The sequence below is a fragment of the Diceros bicornis genome, chromosome 18, assembly GCF_020826845.1.
Source record: "Diceros bicornis minor isolate mBicDic1 chromosome 18, mDicBic1.mat.cur, whole genome shotgun sequence".
Classification (NCBI taxonomy): domain Eukaryota; kingdom Metazoa; phylum Chordata; class Mammalia; order Perissodactyla; family Rhinocerotidae; genus Diceros; species Diceros bicornis.
This window is the reverse complement of record NC_080757.1, coordinates 12210924-12232488: the sequence shown is the minus strand read 5'-3', so window position 1 is coordinate 12232488 and position 21565 is coordinate 12210924. Positions and strand designations below refer to the sequence as shown.

The window sequence follows — 21565 nt, the reverse complement described above, 5'->3', positions numbered from 1 at the left end:
GTGTTTTGACCCCTTTGAAGTCTCTGCTTCAATTTAACTTTAATATGACTTTAATTTCAGTCCTCTAAATATTACTCATCGTTACTGCATGGATTGGATTATCAGGATAATTGCTTGAGTCTCCACCACCCCCGTCCCAAGCCCCTAACTGCATACTGACCTCAGCCCCCAGCGTTCACCATTCTGAAGGTCCTTGCGAAGTCTGCACGATGCTCTGTAATCTCCCAGGCAGCTTCGTTTATCGCTATTGTGCGTTCCTACGGATTCTTAGTTTAATGACACCCTTTCTGAAGCAGCAGCGATGGTGCCAAATGGCACTTACATTTCCAGGAAAGCAGCCAAACTCATTAAGTTAATAAAGGAATTTAGCTGTATAGAGATGGCTCCTTCACATACATTCCCGAAAAATCCGCACTCTCACAACTCATCAGCAGCCATTAAACCTCTGCCTCCACCTGCAAAGCACTCGCCCCACCGGCTCACAGCACGGGCCCCCGCGTCAGCTGCGGAGGACTGAGCACGCCATGCCAGCCAGCCTGCCTCCTCTTCCACTTCTGCTCCCAAAGCAGCGCCCCAAGGCCCCTCTCTCTCCAAGCCCGAGTGAGCCCCATGGGAGCCCCACAGTCCTGGTCGTGGACGGGACAGGCCCCATCTATCCGCCCAGGTGTCACAGTTGGATAGTTCAGATTCTAAGCATAGCCTGCGGTGGCAGGAAGCAGTTGTCAGACGAACCATCACAACAGCCACCTGTGTAGTCTCCCACCTCAGTCTTACCCCTCTCTGATCATGCTTCCCCTTCGCAGCCAGGGTAATCTTTCCAGACCATAAATCTGATTCTATCACACCTCTGCCGTACTCCTTTATGAGCTCCCCATTGCTCACAGGACACCAGTCCCCCAAACTGCTAAGGCAGCATCAGGCGTTTGAGGGGCCCTCCACCATCACTTCCCTCTCCAGTTTACCCATCACCACTCACCCACCCACCTCCCTACCCCACACTCCAGCTCCCAAAACAGGCCCTGCTCTCTCTCTCACTCCGGGCCTTTGGTACCACTCTCCAGATGCTTCCGACACCTTTCCACACCCCCACTGCTTCCTCTCTTCCTGGATAACTGCAACTCATCCTTCAAGACTCCACCCAGAAGTCCCTTCCTCCTGGAAGCTTTCCCTGACCTCCCACGTTGGCCTGAGTAGATGCTTCTTCTTGGAGCTTCCATAGCAACAGGCATGCCCATGCACAAGAACACTTACCGCATGGAATCGTGATCTTCTGCTTTATTATCTGTCTCCACAACCAGAGCATGAGTGCCCATAGTTCCCACACCAGGAACCGTGACTTTTTCACCTCTGCGTCCCCACGTACCTAGCACGTGGAGGTACTAAATCAATGAAGCCAAAAGATCCTGTCTGGTAGCATGGTCATCAGCGCCCTGCATGCTGAGTTCTTGTCTTTCCTGACATCATATTTCCTCAGGGAATTGTGTAGAAACACCCTTCTCTTTTCTGGTTCCCGGATCTCTTTTCCTCGCCCTCTCTTAGCTCTTTCTCTCCTCCTCTCTCCTTGCTCAATGAGAGTCATATGGACTCATCAAACTGAAGGTTTAAATATTTTTATTTCTCTGCTCCAGGGAAGCTTGCACCTGGTGTCATCCGCTTCCTTCGAGTGGTCCATTCACCTCTCCAGCCCCACCCCCCCATCCCAATCCTTACACCTTTACCTCCACCAGAGGTTGGGAAGAGTCTCTTTACCTCCTGCCATCCTGCAGGGGAGTATGAGAACCATCTGTGGGGTCAGCCTCAGGTCCACCCAGCCCAGGTTCTGGCTCCAACGGAGTCCCCTAAGGTACGTTATCACTGCCCCATAGCAGGGATGGCCACATGACAGACCCATTCCCCGTAATAATCCTATACAGATCAATTGTTGAGTTCAGCCAGGCCTCTCAGGAAGGGTTGTATATTTCCTATTGGCACCAGCTTCTGGCTTAATGAATTCCTGAAGTTTACTACCCTCTGAATGTGTTTCAAACATTCCTTTTCCAAGTGTCAAGGCACAGAAGATAATTAACATCCTGGAAGTAGTGGCTACATGTGGGTTGTGGTCTCATACCACCACCCCTACCTCACTCTGCCAGGATCCAAGATCCTCCTTCATAAGAACCGAGGGGCATGGGAGGATTGGCTCAGCCAAGGATTCAGATCTCCAAAATCACCCAAAGGGAATCATAAGGCATATGATGGCAGAGGACTACTCTAGCTCTTATATGGGCCACTAATGGCTGGATTGAAGGAACACTGTGGTCAAGGCAAGGAACCCCTATGAGTAGAAGCAAGGACAGAGGCTGGTCCAGGAACCCCAGGGCTGAACCTTCAGCTGGCCTAAGCAAGAAGACTGTAACAGTCAGGGTCCAGTTAGGAAAACTGAAACCTCTTCAGTATTTCAATCACAGGGAATTTAATACAGAAGATGGGCCACAGTGGGGATAAAAAGCCAAACAAGGATGGTGAAGCAACCCAAAAATTAGCAACAGCAGGAAGCCAGCATCCATCCAAGGCTGCAGGACACAGGGGAGTGATGGTATTACCAAAACCCGGAAGCCAGGGCGGTCCAGCCCAAGCTAGGACCACAGCGGAAGGTGAGACCATGGAGGGAGGGGTGTCTTATAAGGATCCAGAACAGCCATGCAGATGCAGCTGCAGCCAGAAAAAGCTCTCCTCCACCCAGAGCAGAGAGAGAAGGGGAAATGCCCTGACTTTTCCCTCTCCTCCCAAGCTCCAACCTCCTGCCAAACCTAGACAGAAATCAGTGGCAAGGGGCCTAAGAAACACAGCTTGCAGGAGAAAGGCAGGGAGGGATCTGAAAGCAAGAGACAACGACAAATCCAGAGACCAAGGAACAGACACGCTCCGTTAGTTCATGTGCCCCCCTCTGTGCTCCTTAGAGTTTCATATCTTTCAATTGTGTCCTTTCTCAACTTCCATCCTTCTAGACTGAAGAATCTGTCCCCACAGGGCAGTCTCTGTGTCCATCCTATGGGCTCAATTAATTTTAAAGTTCTCCAAATACTTATTATGCACCAAATACACGCCGGGCACTCTGCTGGGCAGTGGGAGGAAGGGAATACAAAAAGAAAGAAGATACAATTCTTGTTCTCGAGGAGCTCATGGTCAGGCAGCTCAGAGATAAGGCACAGCTATCTATAACAAGAAATAGACAATTTATGTTAGGCCAAAGATGAAACTGTGCCTGGAGAAATGGGAAAAGGCTGCCGGCAAGAAGTGACATCTGAACTGGACCTCAGATGAGAAAGAGTTCACCAAGTAGGGGAAAGGCAACCCAGATAGAGGGAAGAGTCTGCCTCACAGCACCAAGTGGGTGACAGAACATGGTGGCTCGGGGAGCACTGAGAAGATAAAGCTGGAGTGGAGAGCGCATGGGGACAGGGCTACAGATAAGGCCTGAAAGGTAGACTGAGGTCAGAGAACCTTGAATGCCACACAGCAGTGGGGAGCGATGGAACAGGTTTATCCAGGCGTGTGGCATGATTAAGTTTGTGTTCTAGAAAGATCTCTCTGGCTGTCTACATGGAGGATGGATTGGAGGTGGTGAGATCAGAGGCAGGGAGGAGAGTTTGAGAGGTGACTATCACAGGAATCCAGCGAAGAAATGATGAGGAGCAGAGGGGATGGAGAGAAGGGGCAGTTGCAGGAAATAGGGATGGTTTGGGGACAGATTAGTGTGAGTGAAGATGGAGAGATGCAGGGCGCCTGACACAGGCCTTTCACTGGGCTTCTGCAGTCTCAGCTATTTCCGAGGTGATGAGGAGCCCAGAGCTGAGCACAGAGTCCTGAGCATGGGTGCCCCAGAGTTATGCAAAGAGGGAGAGGCTTTCCTTTGATGCCCACTGCTCTCCTGGGGACACTTTTTGCTGCTGATGCATCTTGGGCATTGACATCAGGGTTCCCTGCATCACACCAGGGCTTGCAAGGTTTGGGTCATTTTCCTCAAATCACTCCCAGTTTCTGGCCAGCAGAAAACTACTTTCCCCAGAGCCTGTTTGCCAAACTGCAGTCTCTGGTCTTAGGTTCATTCCCCAGGTCTACCTTTTGTTCTTGATTCTCACCTTTTCTCTCTATCTTAATCTTGTATTATATGAGGATCTGAGACAGTGTGGAGCCATACAGAAGAATCAAGAACTGGCTCCTTTAGTCAATCCAGATGTGAATAAACAAATACAAGTAAGAAATCAATGGAAATAGGGATCCTGGGGCCGGCCCGGTGGCACAAGTGGTTAAGTGTGCGCGCTCCGCTATGGTGGCCCGGGGTTCGCCGGTTTGGATCCCAGGCACGCACCGACACACTGCTTGTCAAGCCATGCTGTGGCGGCATCCCAAATCAAGTAGAGGAAGATGGGCACGGATGTTAGCCAGGGCCAGTCTTCCCCAAAAAAAGAGGAGGATTGGCATCAGATGTTAGCTCAGGGCTGATCTTCCTCACAAAAAAAAAAAAAAAAAGAAATAGGGATCCTTCGCCTCCTACTCCCCAGAGGGCATTAGCTGAGCCATTCCAGGGCTCTAAGCTTAGAGCCAGATCTGCAATTTCCATATCTTCTGAACAGTTCTGCACAATTAGAATTTTTGCATCTTTTATTGAGCACTTACTTTGCAGCTGGAATTGTGCAGGACACTGTGAGCACTCAGAGATGGACAAAACCCACTCCCTGCCCCATGAATTCATGCCTTAAGTCCTTCACAATCTGAGCCCAGCTCACTTCCCCAGCACCATCACTTGCCACTTTCCCACTACACACCCTTCACTGTAGTGACATGGGAGCGACTGGAATTGAGAACTTAAAACTCCATAGATGCACATGAAGATTTAAGCATTTAACACATTTGGCTCTATGCAAAGAGAACCATTTCCGACCTAACTCAGCAGGATCCTTGGTGGCCCCAGGGGCACAGTAATACTGTCAAGGGAGTACATAATTCAGCAAATATGTATTAGGAGCAGATTTTGTGGCAAAGACAAGAAGGCGAAGGACCAATTTGCCAAAGGAAGCCAGGTGCCAGTAAGGACCCTGGACAGCTCCATGAAAACTGGCTCTTGCCCTAAAACATATTTATTCATTGGTTTGTCCAACAATACATATTGAGCTTCCACTACATACAACTCATACACTGTGCTAGGTGCTGGAAGTATGGTTCTATGCAAGATAGACATGATTCCTGCCCTCAAAGAAGGTACAGTCCAGGGAGTAGACAGGCAAGAATAAAAGAGCAGCAGGCTTTATCTCCATAGCCATAGACTTCCCTGGTCTGGGAGAAACTCTGCAGATCAAAAGGCCTTCATTGTTCCAGGCCATGCCTCCTTGAGAAATTAGACCCACCCAAGATTCATCAGGCAGCAGGGCCTTGGGTTTGATCTGACCAAAAGTGATCAGAATGGGATCCCAGGAGATCCTTGAGAGGCAGAAGAGACATCTCATGGGTGGCATCTGCTTCCTCCTCAGAGCTTTCATCACTCAGAGTTTCTCTTGAGGGCCTGAACAAGAATCACCAGAGACTTGGACCTCCAAATTGTGCCTCAACAAGCTCACCCTATGGGCCCACTGGGTTCAAAGAAAGGTTCCCCCTTCTTGGTCCCAGAGCCTGGCAGAGTGCTTTTGATGTGTTCTCTCACGTCTCAAAGAAATAGCTGCCAAGTCTGATTTCTGTTGAACTATCACCACCTGGTGGGCTAAGCTGAATTTTGTCAAGAAAAGAGAGTCTTGAGTAATGGAGTTTAATGACTAGTTGACACTGCGGATTTGTAGTTTTCTAAGGAGGTTTAGTTGGCTGTAACATGGGGCCTCATTAATTCTCCATGCTTAGCTCCAGACAGCTGAAGATTTGGCCTGTTCTTAAAGGCTCCTAGAAGGGAATTCCATGTTTACCTCTGTGCTTAACTCATTTTTGCACTTAGCACCTCTCACTGGGCAGAAGTCCTACCCCAGAGCTAATCCCAGTTCCTCCTGCTGCAGCCAAAGCACTTTTCTTTGATTGACATCAGTGGAGCTGGACACATACACTCAGAGGTCATCATCTGACTGCTGTGTTTTCCAGCTCAAAGACTCCAGGGGGAGACAGTGGGTGACAGTCCACTTAACGCAATGGACACAGGTGTGTTCTGAGAGGCTCAGGCATCCCACAGCAGCAAGGGCCAGAGCAAGATCAAGGTGCACATTCGAACTGCATCCCAACTGCCTTATAGATGCAGCCTTGGGAGTGACGAGGGATAAACTTGTTGCAGGTGGATACACTCACTGGTCACCCTGAGAGCACGCCTTTTGGCACACTCGAGGCAACAGGAGGCACACGGGCTTTGGAGGCTCCAGGTCTGGTCTCATCTCCAAACCAGGGACGATGACCCCCATCTTAGAAAAGTGTTGGGAAGATGGAGTGAACTAGCTCTGCAAAGTGCCTGGCATGAAGCAGATCCCACCCAATAGGGGCTGTCATCTGCCCCTCCCCCACACCCAGGACTGTCATTAAAAACCTCAATTCAACCGTTTTATGTATTCACGGCCCATTTTGTTCTGGAAGGAATGGGTATACAAATTTACATACATATAAAGATATAAAGTAAAATAAAATTGTATTCAGTTGTTACATATATCATGCAAAATCAAAATGAGAGTAGGGAGATGAGACGAAACCAAAAGTTAAGGTGGTACACGAAGCATGTGCTCTAAGATTGTATTTCGTATTCATTTTTAAGAGATGGGCCAAATGCTTGACGTAAAAACTTCCTAGAGGACAAACTAAAGAGGCACAATGACCAGTTGCTTGATGAGGATCTTGAAAGAGAAAAATAAGAGAGTTCCCAAGAGAAGCACATTTCTGAACCAAAATTTTTAAATGTGTGTTCCCTTCAGCGCAGAAATTCCATTTCTGGGAATTAGTCCCTTAGAGGTACTGACACGTGTGCACAAAGACGTACGTGTGTGCAGAGTGGGGCATTGCAGAGTGGTTGGTAACAGCAAAATACAAATGAAAACAAGCTAAATTTCCATCAGATTGGGCTGATTGAGTAAATTCTAGTATATCCAAACTATGGAATACTGTACCACCACAGAAAAGATAAAAATGACAGATCCACACACACTAACATGAAAAGATCTGCAAAATACTTTAAGAGAAAAAGACTCAACTTGCAAAAAAATTACGCCTTGTATATGTCTTTTGTAGAGAAGTATAACTTCATTCATGTAAAAATGTTAACACTGGTTACCCCTGGGGACTGGATGGGATGATGGTGGAAGTTAAAGGGATTTTTTTACTTTTTACTCTACTTATTTCTACGTTTTATTTTTGTAACCCTAATAATTTAATCTAAAGGAAAACAGGGATATATCATTTTGAAATTGACATGTAATTGGATAGTAGTATTGTATCCATGTTAATTTTTCTGAATTTGATCATTGTACTATGGTGATGTAAGAAGATGTCCTTTTCTTAGTATATACTTGCCAAAGTCCTTAGAGGTGAAAGGTTGTGACATCTACAACTTATTCTCAAATAATCGCCAAAAAGAAATAATAATAAATAAAATAAAATAATAGTAAGTGTACAGGGAGAGTTAGAAAGCCAGTGTGTCATAATGTTAATAAGTGGAGGATCTAGGCAAAGGTTATACGGGAGTTCACTGTGCCACTCTTGCAACTTTTCTGTATGTTTGAAATGTTTTCAAAGTAAAGAGCGTTTCTAAAAAGTTAGGCATGATTTCTTCCTTCCAGGGCGGACACTTTGGTGTATCTTTCCTGGGTTCTAGGAAGACCCCAATAGTGGGTCCTTTTACACATGTAAGGCAGGCACCAATCATTGTTCTTGGGTGAGACAAATGCAATTAAGACAGTCAAATGAGAATAGTGAGAGTAGAAGGTGTGTTCCGTGGTAAAGGACATAAATTGACTGTGTCCTTTGGAAGAGCTAGTGGGTTGGGTTTTTTTCCCTTAATCTATATTGGGACTACATTGCACGTACAGAGTATTGTGGGTTCTTGGAAGATGGCAACGTGGGTGTATGTATTCTTGTCAAAGTTTATGGATTAAAAGCAGACAATGGTATGGGGGACACCGAGTCCTGATATTTTCTTCACTTCATGCTGGGAAAAGGATTAGAAGAATGAGGAAGAGGGAGGAATTGGATGGACTAGATTATATATATATATATATATATATATATATATATATATATATATATATATTTGTGTGTGTGTGTGTGAGGAGGACTAGCCCTGAGCTACATCTGATGCTAATCCTCCCCTTTTTTCTTGAGAAAGATTGGCCCTGAGCGAACATACATGGCCATCTTCCTCTACTTTATATGGGACGCCACCACAGCATGGCTTCACAAGCGGTGCGTTGGTGCACACCCGGGATCCGAACCTGCAAACCCCAGGCCGCTGCAGCAGAGCACGTGCACTTAACCACTACACCACAGGGCCGGCCCCTATGTTTTTTAACAAAAGATTTCAACTATTGGTGTTCAGTGCACAGTTTTATCTAAGCCTGAAATATACAGACTTTGGGGAAATGAACTGTCAAACTGTTGGGGCTGCCGTGTCCACCCCCCTGAGACAACACCTGGGGCACTCTCAGACACAGCTCGGGGGAGGGAAATTTTAAGGAGGCCAATTTCCAGAAGTTTTCAGGTTTGGATTCAAGTCATAATCGTTTGAATATAAAAGGAAAGTATCACTTTACTCTGGCAGGAGGTGGGCCATATGGACTATCCTCACGTTAATGTTTCATAGAAACTAGCATTATTTGAATAAATGTGGGGTTTTCATGTACTCCTAAAAGGCCCTGAAGCATCAGGAAGAGCGCAAAGACCCCAAGCACCAGAAACATAACTTTAAAATTTCAGACCTCAGAGGGAGAGCACCTAAGGGTCCTCTGTTGACCAAACTGACAATGCTGTTTCATTGCACAGAAAGTACTTGGGTGCCATCTAGTGGCCACAGTGAGTAGCTGTTTACAAGGATAAAAAGGAAATAGTTGAAAAGGTATTCAATGTATGCAGCTTTTATTGAGCTAATATTGTGGGCCAAGCACTGTTTGAGGCACGAGCAGCACAACAGTGAACAAAATAGTCTAAGCCTCTGTCCTCAGGAGCCTAACATTCTATTGGCACATGGAGGTGACAGAAAGTAAACAAATCAATAAATCTATAAGGTCAGGTGGTGGAAAGTGCTGGGCAGAAAAATAAAACGGTAAGGGTCTAGAGGATGCGGGGCTGCTGCTTTCTAGGAGACGAGGTAACAAGCCTTCTGGCTATCTGGGGAAAATCACTCCAAGAGGATGGACAAGCCAGTGCCAAGGCCCTGAGGTGAGAGTATTCTTGGTGGGTTCAGGAACAGAAAGGAGAGTAGAGGGGCCGGAGCAGAGGGAGAGAGGGAGGGAGACAGAGGTAGGAGATATCAGGGACCAGATTATGCGGGGCCTCATGAGCCATTGGGAGGACTTTGCCTTTTACTCAGAGTGAAATGGGGTGTCTTGGAAGATTTTGAGCAGAGAAGTGACCTGACCTGAGTTATGTTTTAAATGGGTAATTCTGGCTGCTGGACTGAGAATAGACAGTAAAGGGGCACCGTTAGGGTCACGGGGAGCAGTTAGGAGGCGATGGCAGTGATCTGGGTACAAGATGATGGCGGGCTGGATCGGGGTGATATGAGTGGGCATGGTGAGAAGAATCAGGTTCCAGATCTATTTAAAAGACAGCATCAGCGGGACTTGATGACAGATTGGATGTGAGGTTTGAGAGAAAGAGAGGGGTCAAAGATGACCCCAATGTTTTGGGGCCGAGCAGTCATTTCCTGAAATGAAGAGCCTGTGAGCAGGGAAGGCTGGAGGGGAGAGAGTGAAATTGGGGGCTCCAATCGGAGTGTTCAGTTGGGGACGCTGTGATTCGCCCAAGTGAAGAGGTGGAGGAGGCTGCTGGATAAGGCTCTGGAATCCAGAGGAATGATTGGGGCTGGAGATACAAACGTGGGAGTCATCCACCCATGGAGGGCATTTAAAGTCTGGATGAGGCCGCGAGGGGAGTGCGCTCGGCTGGAGAAGAGGAGGGGTCTGGGAAGAAAGCCTGAGGCTCCGAGCATCTAGTGCACCATCCGCAATCAAATCCCCGCCACGTTCAGCTCTAGCCCCCTCGTCATCAGGGAAATCCAGGTTCCAACAACAGGAAGCCTCCTTTCCCCACGTGGGAGATCGGCACAGGTAAATTACACTTCCTCCCTGTCCGCAAGGGTGGGGGGGAGCGGTGCGCCCCTAGCGGCTGGACGGGAATATGGTCACGGTCATTTGGAAGGTGGTTTGATGGTTTTGACTAAGGTGTAAAAGGTGCATAACCTCTGGGTTCTGCTTCTAGGCCTGAATCCCAGGAGACATCAGCATTATCCCAGAAGGCACATGCGAGGACGTTCCCTGCAGCGTTCTTCTATATGCATCAAACACTATGTAACACAAAAATTAGGCATGTTATAGAATAAAACATACACTGTGTTACAAAACTAAGCTGTATATTTTATAAAGGAGTGTGTCTGTGTGTCTGTCTGTCTGGAAGGTCACAGAACATACTCGGAACAGTGGTAACCTCTGTGGAGCAATGTTTGTATTGCTTGCAGTTTTCATGATGGAACTGTATTCATGCCACACTTGGAAATTAACATTAAATAAAAGTAATATTTTAAATTACTTCTGCATCAACTATATTATCTGAACACCAATGCCAGGCAAAACATTGAGGTACTTTTCTAGATACAAAAAAGACAAGACTCAGTTACCTGTCTTCAAGGAACCCACGATCTTAAGAAGAAGGAGAAGGTAACGGGATTTTCTGACCCTCCGCTATGTCCCAGGTCCTGCGCTAGGCACGTTCATATTTATTCATTTAACCGTCACAGGTGCTTTGGGACTTGGCTGTCATTTCCTCACTTTACAGACAAGAGACAGAGGCAGGTGTTGCCCAAGGTCACAGTCAACTGGTAGCAGAGCCAGCCTCGGAACCCAGACCTCCCCTGCACTTCCCATTGCACTACCCAGCCATTCAGATGGCTGAACTGCAAGGCATCCTGGGATATGCTAAATGAACTCTAGGGTGAAAGATTGAAGCAGAAAAGTCTTCATGGGAGAAGTGCTATTTGTGTTGGCCCTTAAAAAATGAGTAGAAAAAAAATGAGTAGGATTATGGCAGGCGAAATAAGAAGAAAAAAGGAGAGGTGAACTTGTATCAAGCACCGACCAAGTGCTCCAGCAGCTGTGCTGACTGCATTCATGTGCATTATTTGGTTTTAGACCCTATGAAGCAGGCATTATTACCCCATTTTACAGATGTAGACACTGAGGTCCGGCAAGTTAAGTAACTTGTCCAAGATTATAAAACCGCTAGGGGCAGAGCTGGGCCTTCTGACTCCAAACCCCGTGTCCTTTCTCCAAACCCTGCTGACCTAGAATTAAATAGAATGAACTGGAAGAGGAAAAATCCTTGGCCTGGGTATCCAGAGATGTGGCTCCCAGCCCCAGCTTAGCCACTGACCTGCTATGTGATCTGAGCACATCCACTTGCTTCTCTGGGCCTCCACACCCCCTTCCACTGGCCTTCTTGGCATGCCCCAAATTCAATGATTAGTCCAGGGTTCCCAAACTCCATGTCTGATAGCTTAGGGCCCCTGAAGCTCACATGCTCACGTCCACAGGTCAGACACACCCCAGGAGAGACGGGGACCAGTGACTGGGCACCACAAATTTTGCTTGGCTGGAGACCGGTACTGGGGAAGCACCTTTCTCTGCTACTGTTCTGTTCTATCAGCCTCTCTCTGCCTGGCCTTGGCCTCCAAAACCTGGGGTCTCCCATATTACCCAGAATTCTAGGGGCCCCTGGTGATATAATCAAAAATAAACGTTTGGTTTCTGTCCCCAGTTCCTGGCACACAGCTTGAGATCTCTGGAGTGAGAAGAGAGTCTTTTGTACACTAGTGAGATGACTGGTGGCCAGGGGCCCCTAGGGACCTTCACAACGGGCCAGAAAAACCAAGGCACAACCTCGACCTCCAGGGAGAGGAGCTGGAGAGTAAGTTAATCACCAAGGCCCATGGTTTAATCAACCACGCCTCCGTAACGAACCCTCCATAAAAGCCTCTAAACCTTGCCCTGTGCAACTCTTCCGTCTGGCTGTTCCCGAGTTGTATCCTTTACAATAACCAGTAAGTAAAGTGTTTTCCTGAGTCTTGTGAGTGGTTCTAGCAAATTATTGAACCTGAGGGGGTTTCATGGGAACCTCTGAATTTGTCACCAAGTTAGATAGAAAGGTGGGTAACCTGGGCACCCCATTTGCAACTGGCATCTGAAGTGGGGAGCAGTCTCATGGGACTGAGCCCCTCCACCTGTGGGGTCTGCACTAACTCCGGGAAGTTCCTGTCAGAATTGAATTCAGTTGTAGGGTACCCTGCTGGTGTCCGGAGAGTTGGTGTCAGGAGGAAAAAAACCCCCACATCCCTCTTCTAGGCCACACCTCCCACCTCACGGGGTCTCAGGGTCCTTTGTGGAGGGCTCAAATCCCTCTGATCACACCACCTTTTAGGACAGCACTTTCCGCTCCTGGTAAGTCTGGCTGTTAGAATGTCCTCCAGGGCCGGCCCGGTGGCTTAGCGGTTAAGTGCGCACGCTCCGATGCTGGTGGCCCGGGTTCGGATCCCGGGCGTGCACCGACGCACCGCTTCTCTGGCCACGCTGAGGCCGCGTCCCACATACAGCAACTAGAAGGATGTGCAACTACGACATACAACTATCTACTGGGGCTTTGGGGGAAAAATAAATAAATAAAAAAATCTTTAAAAAGAAAAAAAAAAGAATGTCCTCCAGTGTGCTTACTGGCCATTAAAAAAAATATATATATATATAACATTTTAAAGGTTACTAAGAACAATGCTTAATTTGAGGCCCTTTGTAAACCTACAATGTCCCATTTAATAGACGATCAAACTGAGGCTCAGAAAAATGAATCCGCCACACAAGGACCCAGCGTCCAGGTGAACAGTGGGCTGAAGCTCCTTAGGCCTGGGATCCTCCAGTCCAGGTCAAATCAAAACAACTCTAGAAGCTATTACACAACAGGAAATGAGTTAAGGAAGGCCACTCCCCGTCCTAGAGTCCTTGGCCTCTGCCAATTCTGCAAAAGAGGAAGAAAGCCTCTGCCTAGCTGCCCAGAGGCCTGGCTTTGCGTCCAGGAGGCAGAGGCTGTTCCTCTTTCAGAGAATGTTTACTAGCTGAGCGCTGAGCAGCCCACAAAGCAAACAGCCCCTTGGGCCTGGAACACACAGCCTGGTGCCCCCCGTAGAGTAGCAGGATATGCAGTGGGGCTCAGGCAGCCCCAAAAACCAGAAGAAGCTGGAAAAGATACTCCCTAACTTGGCAGGGAGCAGGGAGTTGGCAGACTCAGGGGCCCCTACCCATCCTGAGAGCCAGGCCAGACCCCACACCCACCTGCCTGGAGAGGCTGCTCCCACTCTGCAGGCAGGCTCTTGGGGGGTGGGCTGGCGGGCGCTCATGTGGAGACACGTGCAGCTATAGATCCTGTGGGTCTGTGCCTGGCACAGCGGCCTGCCCAAGCCCAGGCCCTGGCCTTCCTGTGGATGCCGCCTGTCTAGGTGTCTGGCTTGAGTTCCCGCTCTGCCCAGGCCTGTCGGCCCCTCCCTCCCCTGGCCACACCCCCTTGTGGTTTTCTCTGGGTGACTCTTGTTCCTGCCCTGGCTAAGCCAGAGCTGTTCTCCCTAGTCGGTGTCCTAGGGCCAGGAGAGGTCTGAGGCCTGGGAGTGGGCAGCCCTGAGCTCCACCCTGGGCTTCGAAAGCCTACCCTCTGCTCTGCTTCTTCCCTCACTCCTCCTCCTGTCAGCAGCGCAGCTCAAGGCCTGGTCCCAGAAGTCCCAGGAGAGGGAGGACTCGTAGGAGCACGGAACAGTGAGTGTCCCAACACCCCAGCCTCCATCCCCACCCCTTCACTCATGATGCCCACTGCAGCACCTCCAAGTAACCTGACCTCTTCCAGCATCTCCCAGCCCTCTCTGGGCTCCTCCTTCCTGTAGCTTTTCCTACCACTCCCCTTCCCTTCCCTTCTCCCAACACCATCTATAGGCAGATGCTCCAGGGTTTACAAAACTGGGTTCTGAATGCTGAATAGGAGTTTACCAGGCTAAGAGAAATGATCCCAGTGAGATTCTTGTGTTGGGAGAGGTAGGGGTCAAGGGAGGCCACTATTCTCTGCCTGCCTAATGCCCCGCACCACCCACCCCCTCCCCTGTTAACATCCCCAAGGTCGCCTCGCCAGGGCAGAGATGGCCAGTGGCACGCAGTTGCGGCTGGCCTGGTACTTGGACATAATGAGGAAGGAGGAACTGATGGAGTTCCAGCTTCGGCTGCGTGATAAGGAACTCAGCGGGCACTCTCCCGGTGTGGCCCTGGCTCGACCAGAGAAGGCCAGCGGCAAGGAGGTGGCCTCGTGCCTGGTGGCTCAGTACGGGGAGCAGCAGGCCTGGGACCTGGCCCTCCGCACCTGGGAGCAGATGGGCCTGAGCAGGCTGTGCACCCAGGCCCGCACAGAGGCAGCCTTGATGTCAGGTGAGCAGACAAAGCACCCTCTGCCTGCTGTCAATCTCCTAGCCCCCCACCACTGAACCCGGCCCCCAGACCTTCCTCTGGGCAGTGACTTGGGACAGCTCTGTCAATGAGGGGATCCATGCTCAGACTAGGCTGGAGCTAAGAGGCTCACTGAGGGGGCTTGCTGGGCCCCTCTTGTAGCCAAGTGCATTCCCAGGACCTCACAGCGCCTGGGAGAGAGTGCTCAGAGGGCCAGAGAGGGAGGCTGACATTCAGAAGGGCACTGGGAAGGAGAGGTATGGGTTTCACGCCCAGCTCCCAAGCGGGCACTTGCCTGGCCTTGTGTTACCAGCACAGACTTGGGAGTCGGGGGAAAGCAGGTTCCGGTCCCCGCACTACCACACTGGGCAAGCGGCCTCACTGCTCTCCACCTCTGCTTCTCCGCCTGTAAGATGGGGGAGTAAGTGCCTGCCTCCACGGACTGTGCGAGTTCAAGAGACCATCCGGGGGAAACGTTTAGCACAGAGTCTAACATCTAGCAAGTGCTCAGTACTTCGGAACTCTGTTGCTACTGTTGCTGCTGCTGCTGTTGTTGTCACCATCAGCAGCCCTGGGAGGCAGAGGCTCTTAGGCCCACGTGGGAGAGCTGAGGCCCTGAGAGGAGTCGTGACTTATGTGGGGAGTTAGAGACAGAACCGGGGCAGAGATGCAAATTTCATGGACCCCAGATCAGGACGTTTTGCCCGGCAGCGTCAAGGCATCAGTCTCCAATGACCCTCTGGAGAGGTTGGGGCAGGCTGCAGTGGGTCCACTGGTTTCTCCTGACCTCTCTTGGTTCTTATGCTTCATGTGCAGAAGCCCAGCCTCAGTCCCCTGGCTCCTGCCCCTCCCCTCTCGCAAGCCCCCAACCTCTTTGTCTGCTTTCCACAGCCCAGTCTCCCTCATTCACCCTCTCCCCACATGCACCCAACCTGGAGTCCCCTACCCGGCCCACCTCCACCGCGGTGGTGAGGTTTCAAGGCCCTAAGCCCCTGAAGCTCCTCCAGGACTCAGAGAAAAAGAATTTGAGACACCTGCTTGACACACGTGGACACACCTGGAAAGGTGAGGCTCGCTGAGCTGGCCCGAGGGCCCCGGGAGGGGCTGCGAGGCAGCTGGCAGGCTGGGTGGGCCTATAGCTGCATGGGGACCTGGGCAGGGGGGCTACAGAAGAAGGATGGAGGAACCAGCATGGGGCAGAGGGAGCAGTAGGCCTAGAAATGATCTTTCAAGAACATTCCAGTGCTGAAAGTACACCCCCTCCGATTTGACAGATGGGGAAACTGAGACCCACACATGCCAGGCAGTGAGTCTTACCCAACAGGGTGCCTTGTGAGACATGGTCCTCACCCAGGCAGAGCGCAGCTCATAGTCTCGGTGGACGCTGAAGATCCTTGGGGTCAGGGTGGTCCAGAAAGTTCCAAGGAGGACTCTGTTCTCCAGATGAACCCCAAGAAGAGGGTAGGCTCATTCCTCAGCCCAAGCCAGTTTCCTCTCTTGAATTCTCTTATTTCTGCTTCCACCATCCTGAGTCACCCACAGCTACCCCCTTGCCTCTTCCTCTTCTCATCCCAGCACAAAATCCACGCTCACACAGCACTTGGAGACAGAGCCAAGGCTGGAGCCTAGCACCAGCCATTCCTGGTGCAGTGATTTCTCCCTCCCCTCTGCTGCTGCTTTGTGACGGTCCCACCCCAGCTTCCCTGTCCCCCTTTTCTCTTTCCCTTCCTTCTGTGCCCACTCTCACCCCTCCCCCTCGCAAGCCCTGGCAGTGACGGTCACAGCTCAGGTTCCCTTGCCCTCAGTTTTCACCCTTTCACCCACTTGCTGTGTGACATGAAACCAGTTGCTTCATCCCTGTGTCTCAGTTTCCTCTGTGAGCCTTCACGCTACTCAGTTTTCACTCTGCACACCACGTCCCACTCCACAGTACACAGTTTGCATGTCTCTGAACTCCCCACTAAAAAATCCATTTGCACGGAAGACCAAGGTCATGATATAGACTCTACTGAGGATACTGTAGGAAGAGAGGGTCAGACCGTTCACATCTCTCTCCCCACAAAAGTCCCCTCTTGTGCGCCCACCAGCATTCTTCTCTCTTGCTCTTCATCCTTGCAGCGCCCAAGTCTCACGGGCTCTTCCCTTGTCGATGACGTGGAGCAGTTCTGCTCTACTCACAACTCGCATGCCTCGAGTTTCAATGCCTGGCAATACAAAGGACCCACCTCCTTAGAAGGCCACTTAGTAACTATTTGTTGTTACTTGAAATGGGGAGTTTATTCCCCCAAGTGGCTTAGCAAAATCTTCCTACCTAAGAGAGGAAGTTTTCACCAACAGGAAGTTTCAGACCACCCACTGAGAGAATAAAGTTGTATCTCCATCTTTATGATTTTAAAAATTGGATTACCAACGCCCTTCTCACAAGATTGTTCTAAGAGTTCGAAATGTATGAGCCTGAAATCAAATGGATACTCAGTAAATGGTAATTGCTTTCCTGTCGTTCCCCCCAGGAGACTCACCCTCACTCTCTTTCGGAGCTTTTCCAGTCTCCCCAGACTACGAGTCACCAAGCCACAAGTCACCCAATGCCCCCACGTCCACAGCGGTGCTAGGGGGCTGGGAACGCCCATTGCAGCCCAGCCCAGGGTGCAGACAGCGGGAGGCTCCTGGGACTGTGTGGCCTCCAGCTGAAACATCTGGAAAATACCACACAGGTGAGGCCCTGCCGAGCTTCTGGAGAGGGCTGGGTGAGGCAGAGACGTGGATGGGGACCAGGTTGGCAGGCTGAGCACAGAGGGTTTCGCAAACATCCAAAACATCTCTCCAGAAATCCTGTCTGGACTCTCTCCATCTGGCTAAGGCACTGTTTCAGGGAAGCCCATGGAAATTAAAATGCAGGTGCATTATCCAGAACAGAAAACACATCGCCTGGTTTAGTGGACAGCGCACTGGTCTGGGGTCAGAAGAGAAAGATTTGTTTTCCACTGAGCTTCTCACTCTCCACGTGACCTAGAGCAAGTCACGTGGATGTACCAGTTTGCCGGACACTCTCTGTGTCAGGCTCTGGGCCCAGTGCTTCACCTGCACGGTCTACTGAAATTTCACCACCACTCCATGAGATGGATATTGTTATTATCCCACCTTGGAGATGAGGAAACAGGATCAAAAAGGTAAAATTTCAGTTAGTAGTGGCAGAGATGGAATTCAACCTTTGCTCTCTCTGATGCCATAATCCCCACCTTTAACCCCTACAGCCTACTCCCTCTGCCCCTCGGGCAACAAGGACAGTCACGGGGACACAGGCTCCTGATGCCCTGGTCTTAGCCTCTGCTAAGGCACCTCCTTAGCACTGATCCCAATGCTAAGAGATGCCTCCTTTGAAATCGGAGAGATGTTAAGTTTAAAGGATTTTTTCTGCAACCAGATAGGAGTAAATTTATAGAATTCATGGTTCTAAAATGCAGTCCAGGCTCAAAATGAATCAATTGGCTTAATTAGTCACACTATACCTTCCTTTCAGAAAAGGAAGAAAGGAAAGAAGAAAGATTTACGTAAGTTGTAAGAGGCATCTTACAGAAATAGACAAATGCAAGAACATTAAAATTGAAAAAGTAAATATGAAAGTCATGAGGACTAGTTAGTTGCTATGATTAAACATCCATTAATTCTGAGCATCCTAGCAACCAGGGCCAAAAGGGAAATATAATGGGTTACGTGATACGTATTACTCTTTAGAAAAGAAAATACCAATTCAAGAGAAATACGTTTTTCCCTGATTCTAAATTCTTTTTTGTTTGTTTTTTTCCAGATTTGAGGTATAATTGACAAATAAAATTGTATTATGTTCAAAGAGTACAATATGATGATTTGATATACATATACGTTGTGAAATGATTACTACAATCAAATTAATTCACACATCCATCACCTCGCATATCTGTGTGTGTGTGTGTGTGTGTGTGTGGTGAGAATGCTTAAGATTTACTATCTAAGCAAATTGCAAACATACAACACAGTATTACTAATCGTAGTCACTATGCTGTACATTAGATGCTCAAAACTTATGTATCTTATGACTGAAAATTTGTACCCTTTGACCAACATCTCCCCATTTTCTCTACCCACCCCAGGCCCTGGCAACCAACATTCCTCTGTTTCTATGTTTAAATTTTGGTTGGTTTTTTTTTTTATTATTTATTTTAGATTCCACATATAAGTGATACTATACAGTATTTGTCTTTCTCTGCCCGGCTTATTTCACTTAGCATAATGCCCTCCAGGCTCATCCATGTTATGACAAATGGCAGGATTTCCTTCATTGTTATGGCTGAAATATATTCCATTGTAAATCTGCACCACATCTTCTTTATCCGTTTATCCATTGATAGATATTTAGGTTGTTTCCATATCGCGGCTATTGTGAATAATGCTGCAATGAATATGGGGGTACAGATATCTCTACATACCCAGAAGTGGGATTGTTGGATCATATGGTAGTTTTTATTTTTAATTTTTTGAGGAACCTCCATACTTTTTTCCATAGTGGCTGCACCAGTTTACATTTTCACCAACAGTGCACAAGAATTCCCTTTTCTCCACCCCCTCACCAGCATTTGTTATCGCTTGTCTTTTTGATAATAGCCTTCCAGACAGGTGTGAGGTGATATCTCACTGTGGTTTTGATTTGCATTTCCCTGATGATTAGTGATGTCGAGCACCTTTTCATGTACCTGTTGGCCATTTGTATGTCTTCTTTGTAAAACTGTCTATTCAGGTCCTTTGCCCATTTTTTAATTGGATTATTTGGGTTTTTTTTACTATTGAGTTGTATGAGTTCCTTGTATATTTTAGATATTAACCCCATATCTGATATATGGTTTACAAATATTTTCTCCCATTCCGTAGGTTGTCTTTTCATTTTGTTGATCATTTCCTTTGTTGTGCAGAGGCCTTTTAATTTGATGTAGTCCCACTTGTTTATTTTTGCTTTCGGTGTTTGTGCTTTTGGTATCACATCCAAAAAAGTCATTGTCAAAACCAATGATAAGGAGCTTTTTCCCCATGTTTTCTTCTAGGAGTTTTATGGTTTCAGAGCTTACATTTAAGTCTTCAATCCATTTTGAGTTAATTTTTGTGAGTGGTGTAAGATAGAAGTCCAGTTTCATTCTTTTGCATGTGGATATCCCAACACCATTTATTAAAGAAAGCATCCTTTCCCCATTCAGTATTCTTGGCTCGCTTGTCAAATACCGAGTCAAATAGTTGACCATACGTGTGGGTTTATTTCTGGGCTCTCGATTCTGTTCCATTTGTCTATGTGTCTGTTTTTATGCCAATACCATACTGTCTTGATTACTATAGCTTTGCAATAACATTTGAAATCAGGAAGTGTGATGCCTCCAGCTTTGTTCTTTTTATCTCAAGATTGCTTTGGCTTTTTGAGATCTTTTGTGTTTCCATAAGAATTTTGGGATTGTTTTTTCTATTTCTCTGAAAAACGCCATTGGAATTTTGATAGAGATTGTATTGAATCTATAGATCACTTTGGGTAGTTTGACATTTTAACAATTTAATTCTTCCAATCCAAGAACATGAATATCTTTCCATTTATTTGTGTCTTCTTCAATTTCTTTCATCAGTATCTTATAGTTTTCTGTGTACAGGTCTTTCACCTCCTTGGTTAAATTTATTCCTAAGTATTTCATTGTTTTTGATGCTATCGTGAATGGGATTGTGCGACTGTTTTCTTTATTTCTTTTTCAGATAGTTCATTATTAATGTAAAGAAATGCAAGTGATTTTAATACATTGATTTTGTATCCTGCAGCTTTACTGAATTCATTAATTAGTTTTAACAGTTTTTTGGTGGAGTCTTTAGGGTTTTCTATATATAAGATCACATCATCTGCAAACAGAGACAATTTTTCTTTTTCCTTTCTGATTTGGATGCTTTTATGTCTTTTTATCGCCTAATTGCTCTGGTTAGGACTTCTAGTACTGTGTTGAATACGAGTGATGAGAGTGGACACCCTTGTTTTGTTCCTATCTTAAAGGAAAAGCTTTCAACCTTTCACAACTGAGTATGATGTTAGCTGTGTGTTTGTCATATATGAACTTTATATGACCTTTATTATGTTGAGAACGTTCCTTCTATTCCCAATTTAATAGTTTTTATCATGAAAGGATGTTGTATTTTGCCAAATGCTTTTCTGCATCTGAGATGATCATGTGATTTTTATCTTTCATTCCATTAATGTGATGTATCACATTTATGGATTTGTGTATGTTGAACCACGCTTGTATCCCAGGGATGAATCCCACTTGATCATGGTGTATGATCCTTTTAATGTGCCGTTAAATTTGGTTTGTTAGGGTTTTGTTGAGGATTTTTACATCTATGTTCATCAGGGATATTGGCCTGTAATTTTCTTTTCTTGTAGTGTCCTTCTCTGGGTTTGGTATCAAGTTAAAGCTGGCCTCGAAAAATGACTTTGGAAGTGTCCCCTCTTCTATTTGTTGGAAGAGTTTGAGAAGGGATTGTAATTAATTCTTCTTTAAATGTTTCATAGAATTCACCAGTGAAGACATTTGGTCCTGGGCTTTCCTTTATGGGAGATATTTAATTACTGATTCAGTCTCCTTAGTAGTTATAGGTCTATTCAGTTTTTCTACTTCTTCATGATTCAGTCTTAGCAGGTTGTATGTTTCTGGGAGTTTATCCATTTCTGCTAGGTTATCCAATTTTTTGGCCTATAGTTTTTCATATTAGTCTCTTATGATCCTTTGTTTTTCTATAGTTTCGGTTGTAATGTCTCCTCTTTTTTATTTTATTTGAGTCTTCTCTCTTTTTTTCTTAGTCTACCTGAATTTTTGTCAATTTTGTTTATCTTTTTA

The 21565-nt window shown here is 47.3% G+C and overlaps 1 protein-coding gene across 4 annotated transcripts in view; it reads left to right on the top strand.

Annotated features, from left to right (window-relative positions):
• The first annotated feature begins 13792 nt into the window (after positions 1–13792).
• Positions 13793–21565, top strand: part of NLRP1 (NLR family pyrin domain containing 1) — a 48890-nt gene continuing 41117 nt past the window's right edge. For all 4 annotated transcript variants that reach the window (XR_009222678.1, XR_009222679.1, XM_058560004.1 and 1 more), the window contains exons 1-4: positions 13793–13997; positions 14352–14654; positions 15564–15737; positions 17183–17386. Coding sequence is in view for 2 of the 4 variants with exons in the window: in XM_058560004.1 (XP_058415987.1) it covers positions 14372–14654; positions 15564–15737; positions 17183–17386 (661 nt within the window). In the remaining 2 variants the exon portion in view is untranslated. The remainder of the gene's footprint in view (positions 13998–14351; positions 14655–15563; positions 15738–17182; positions 17387–21565) is intronic.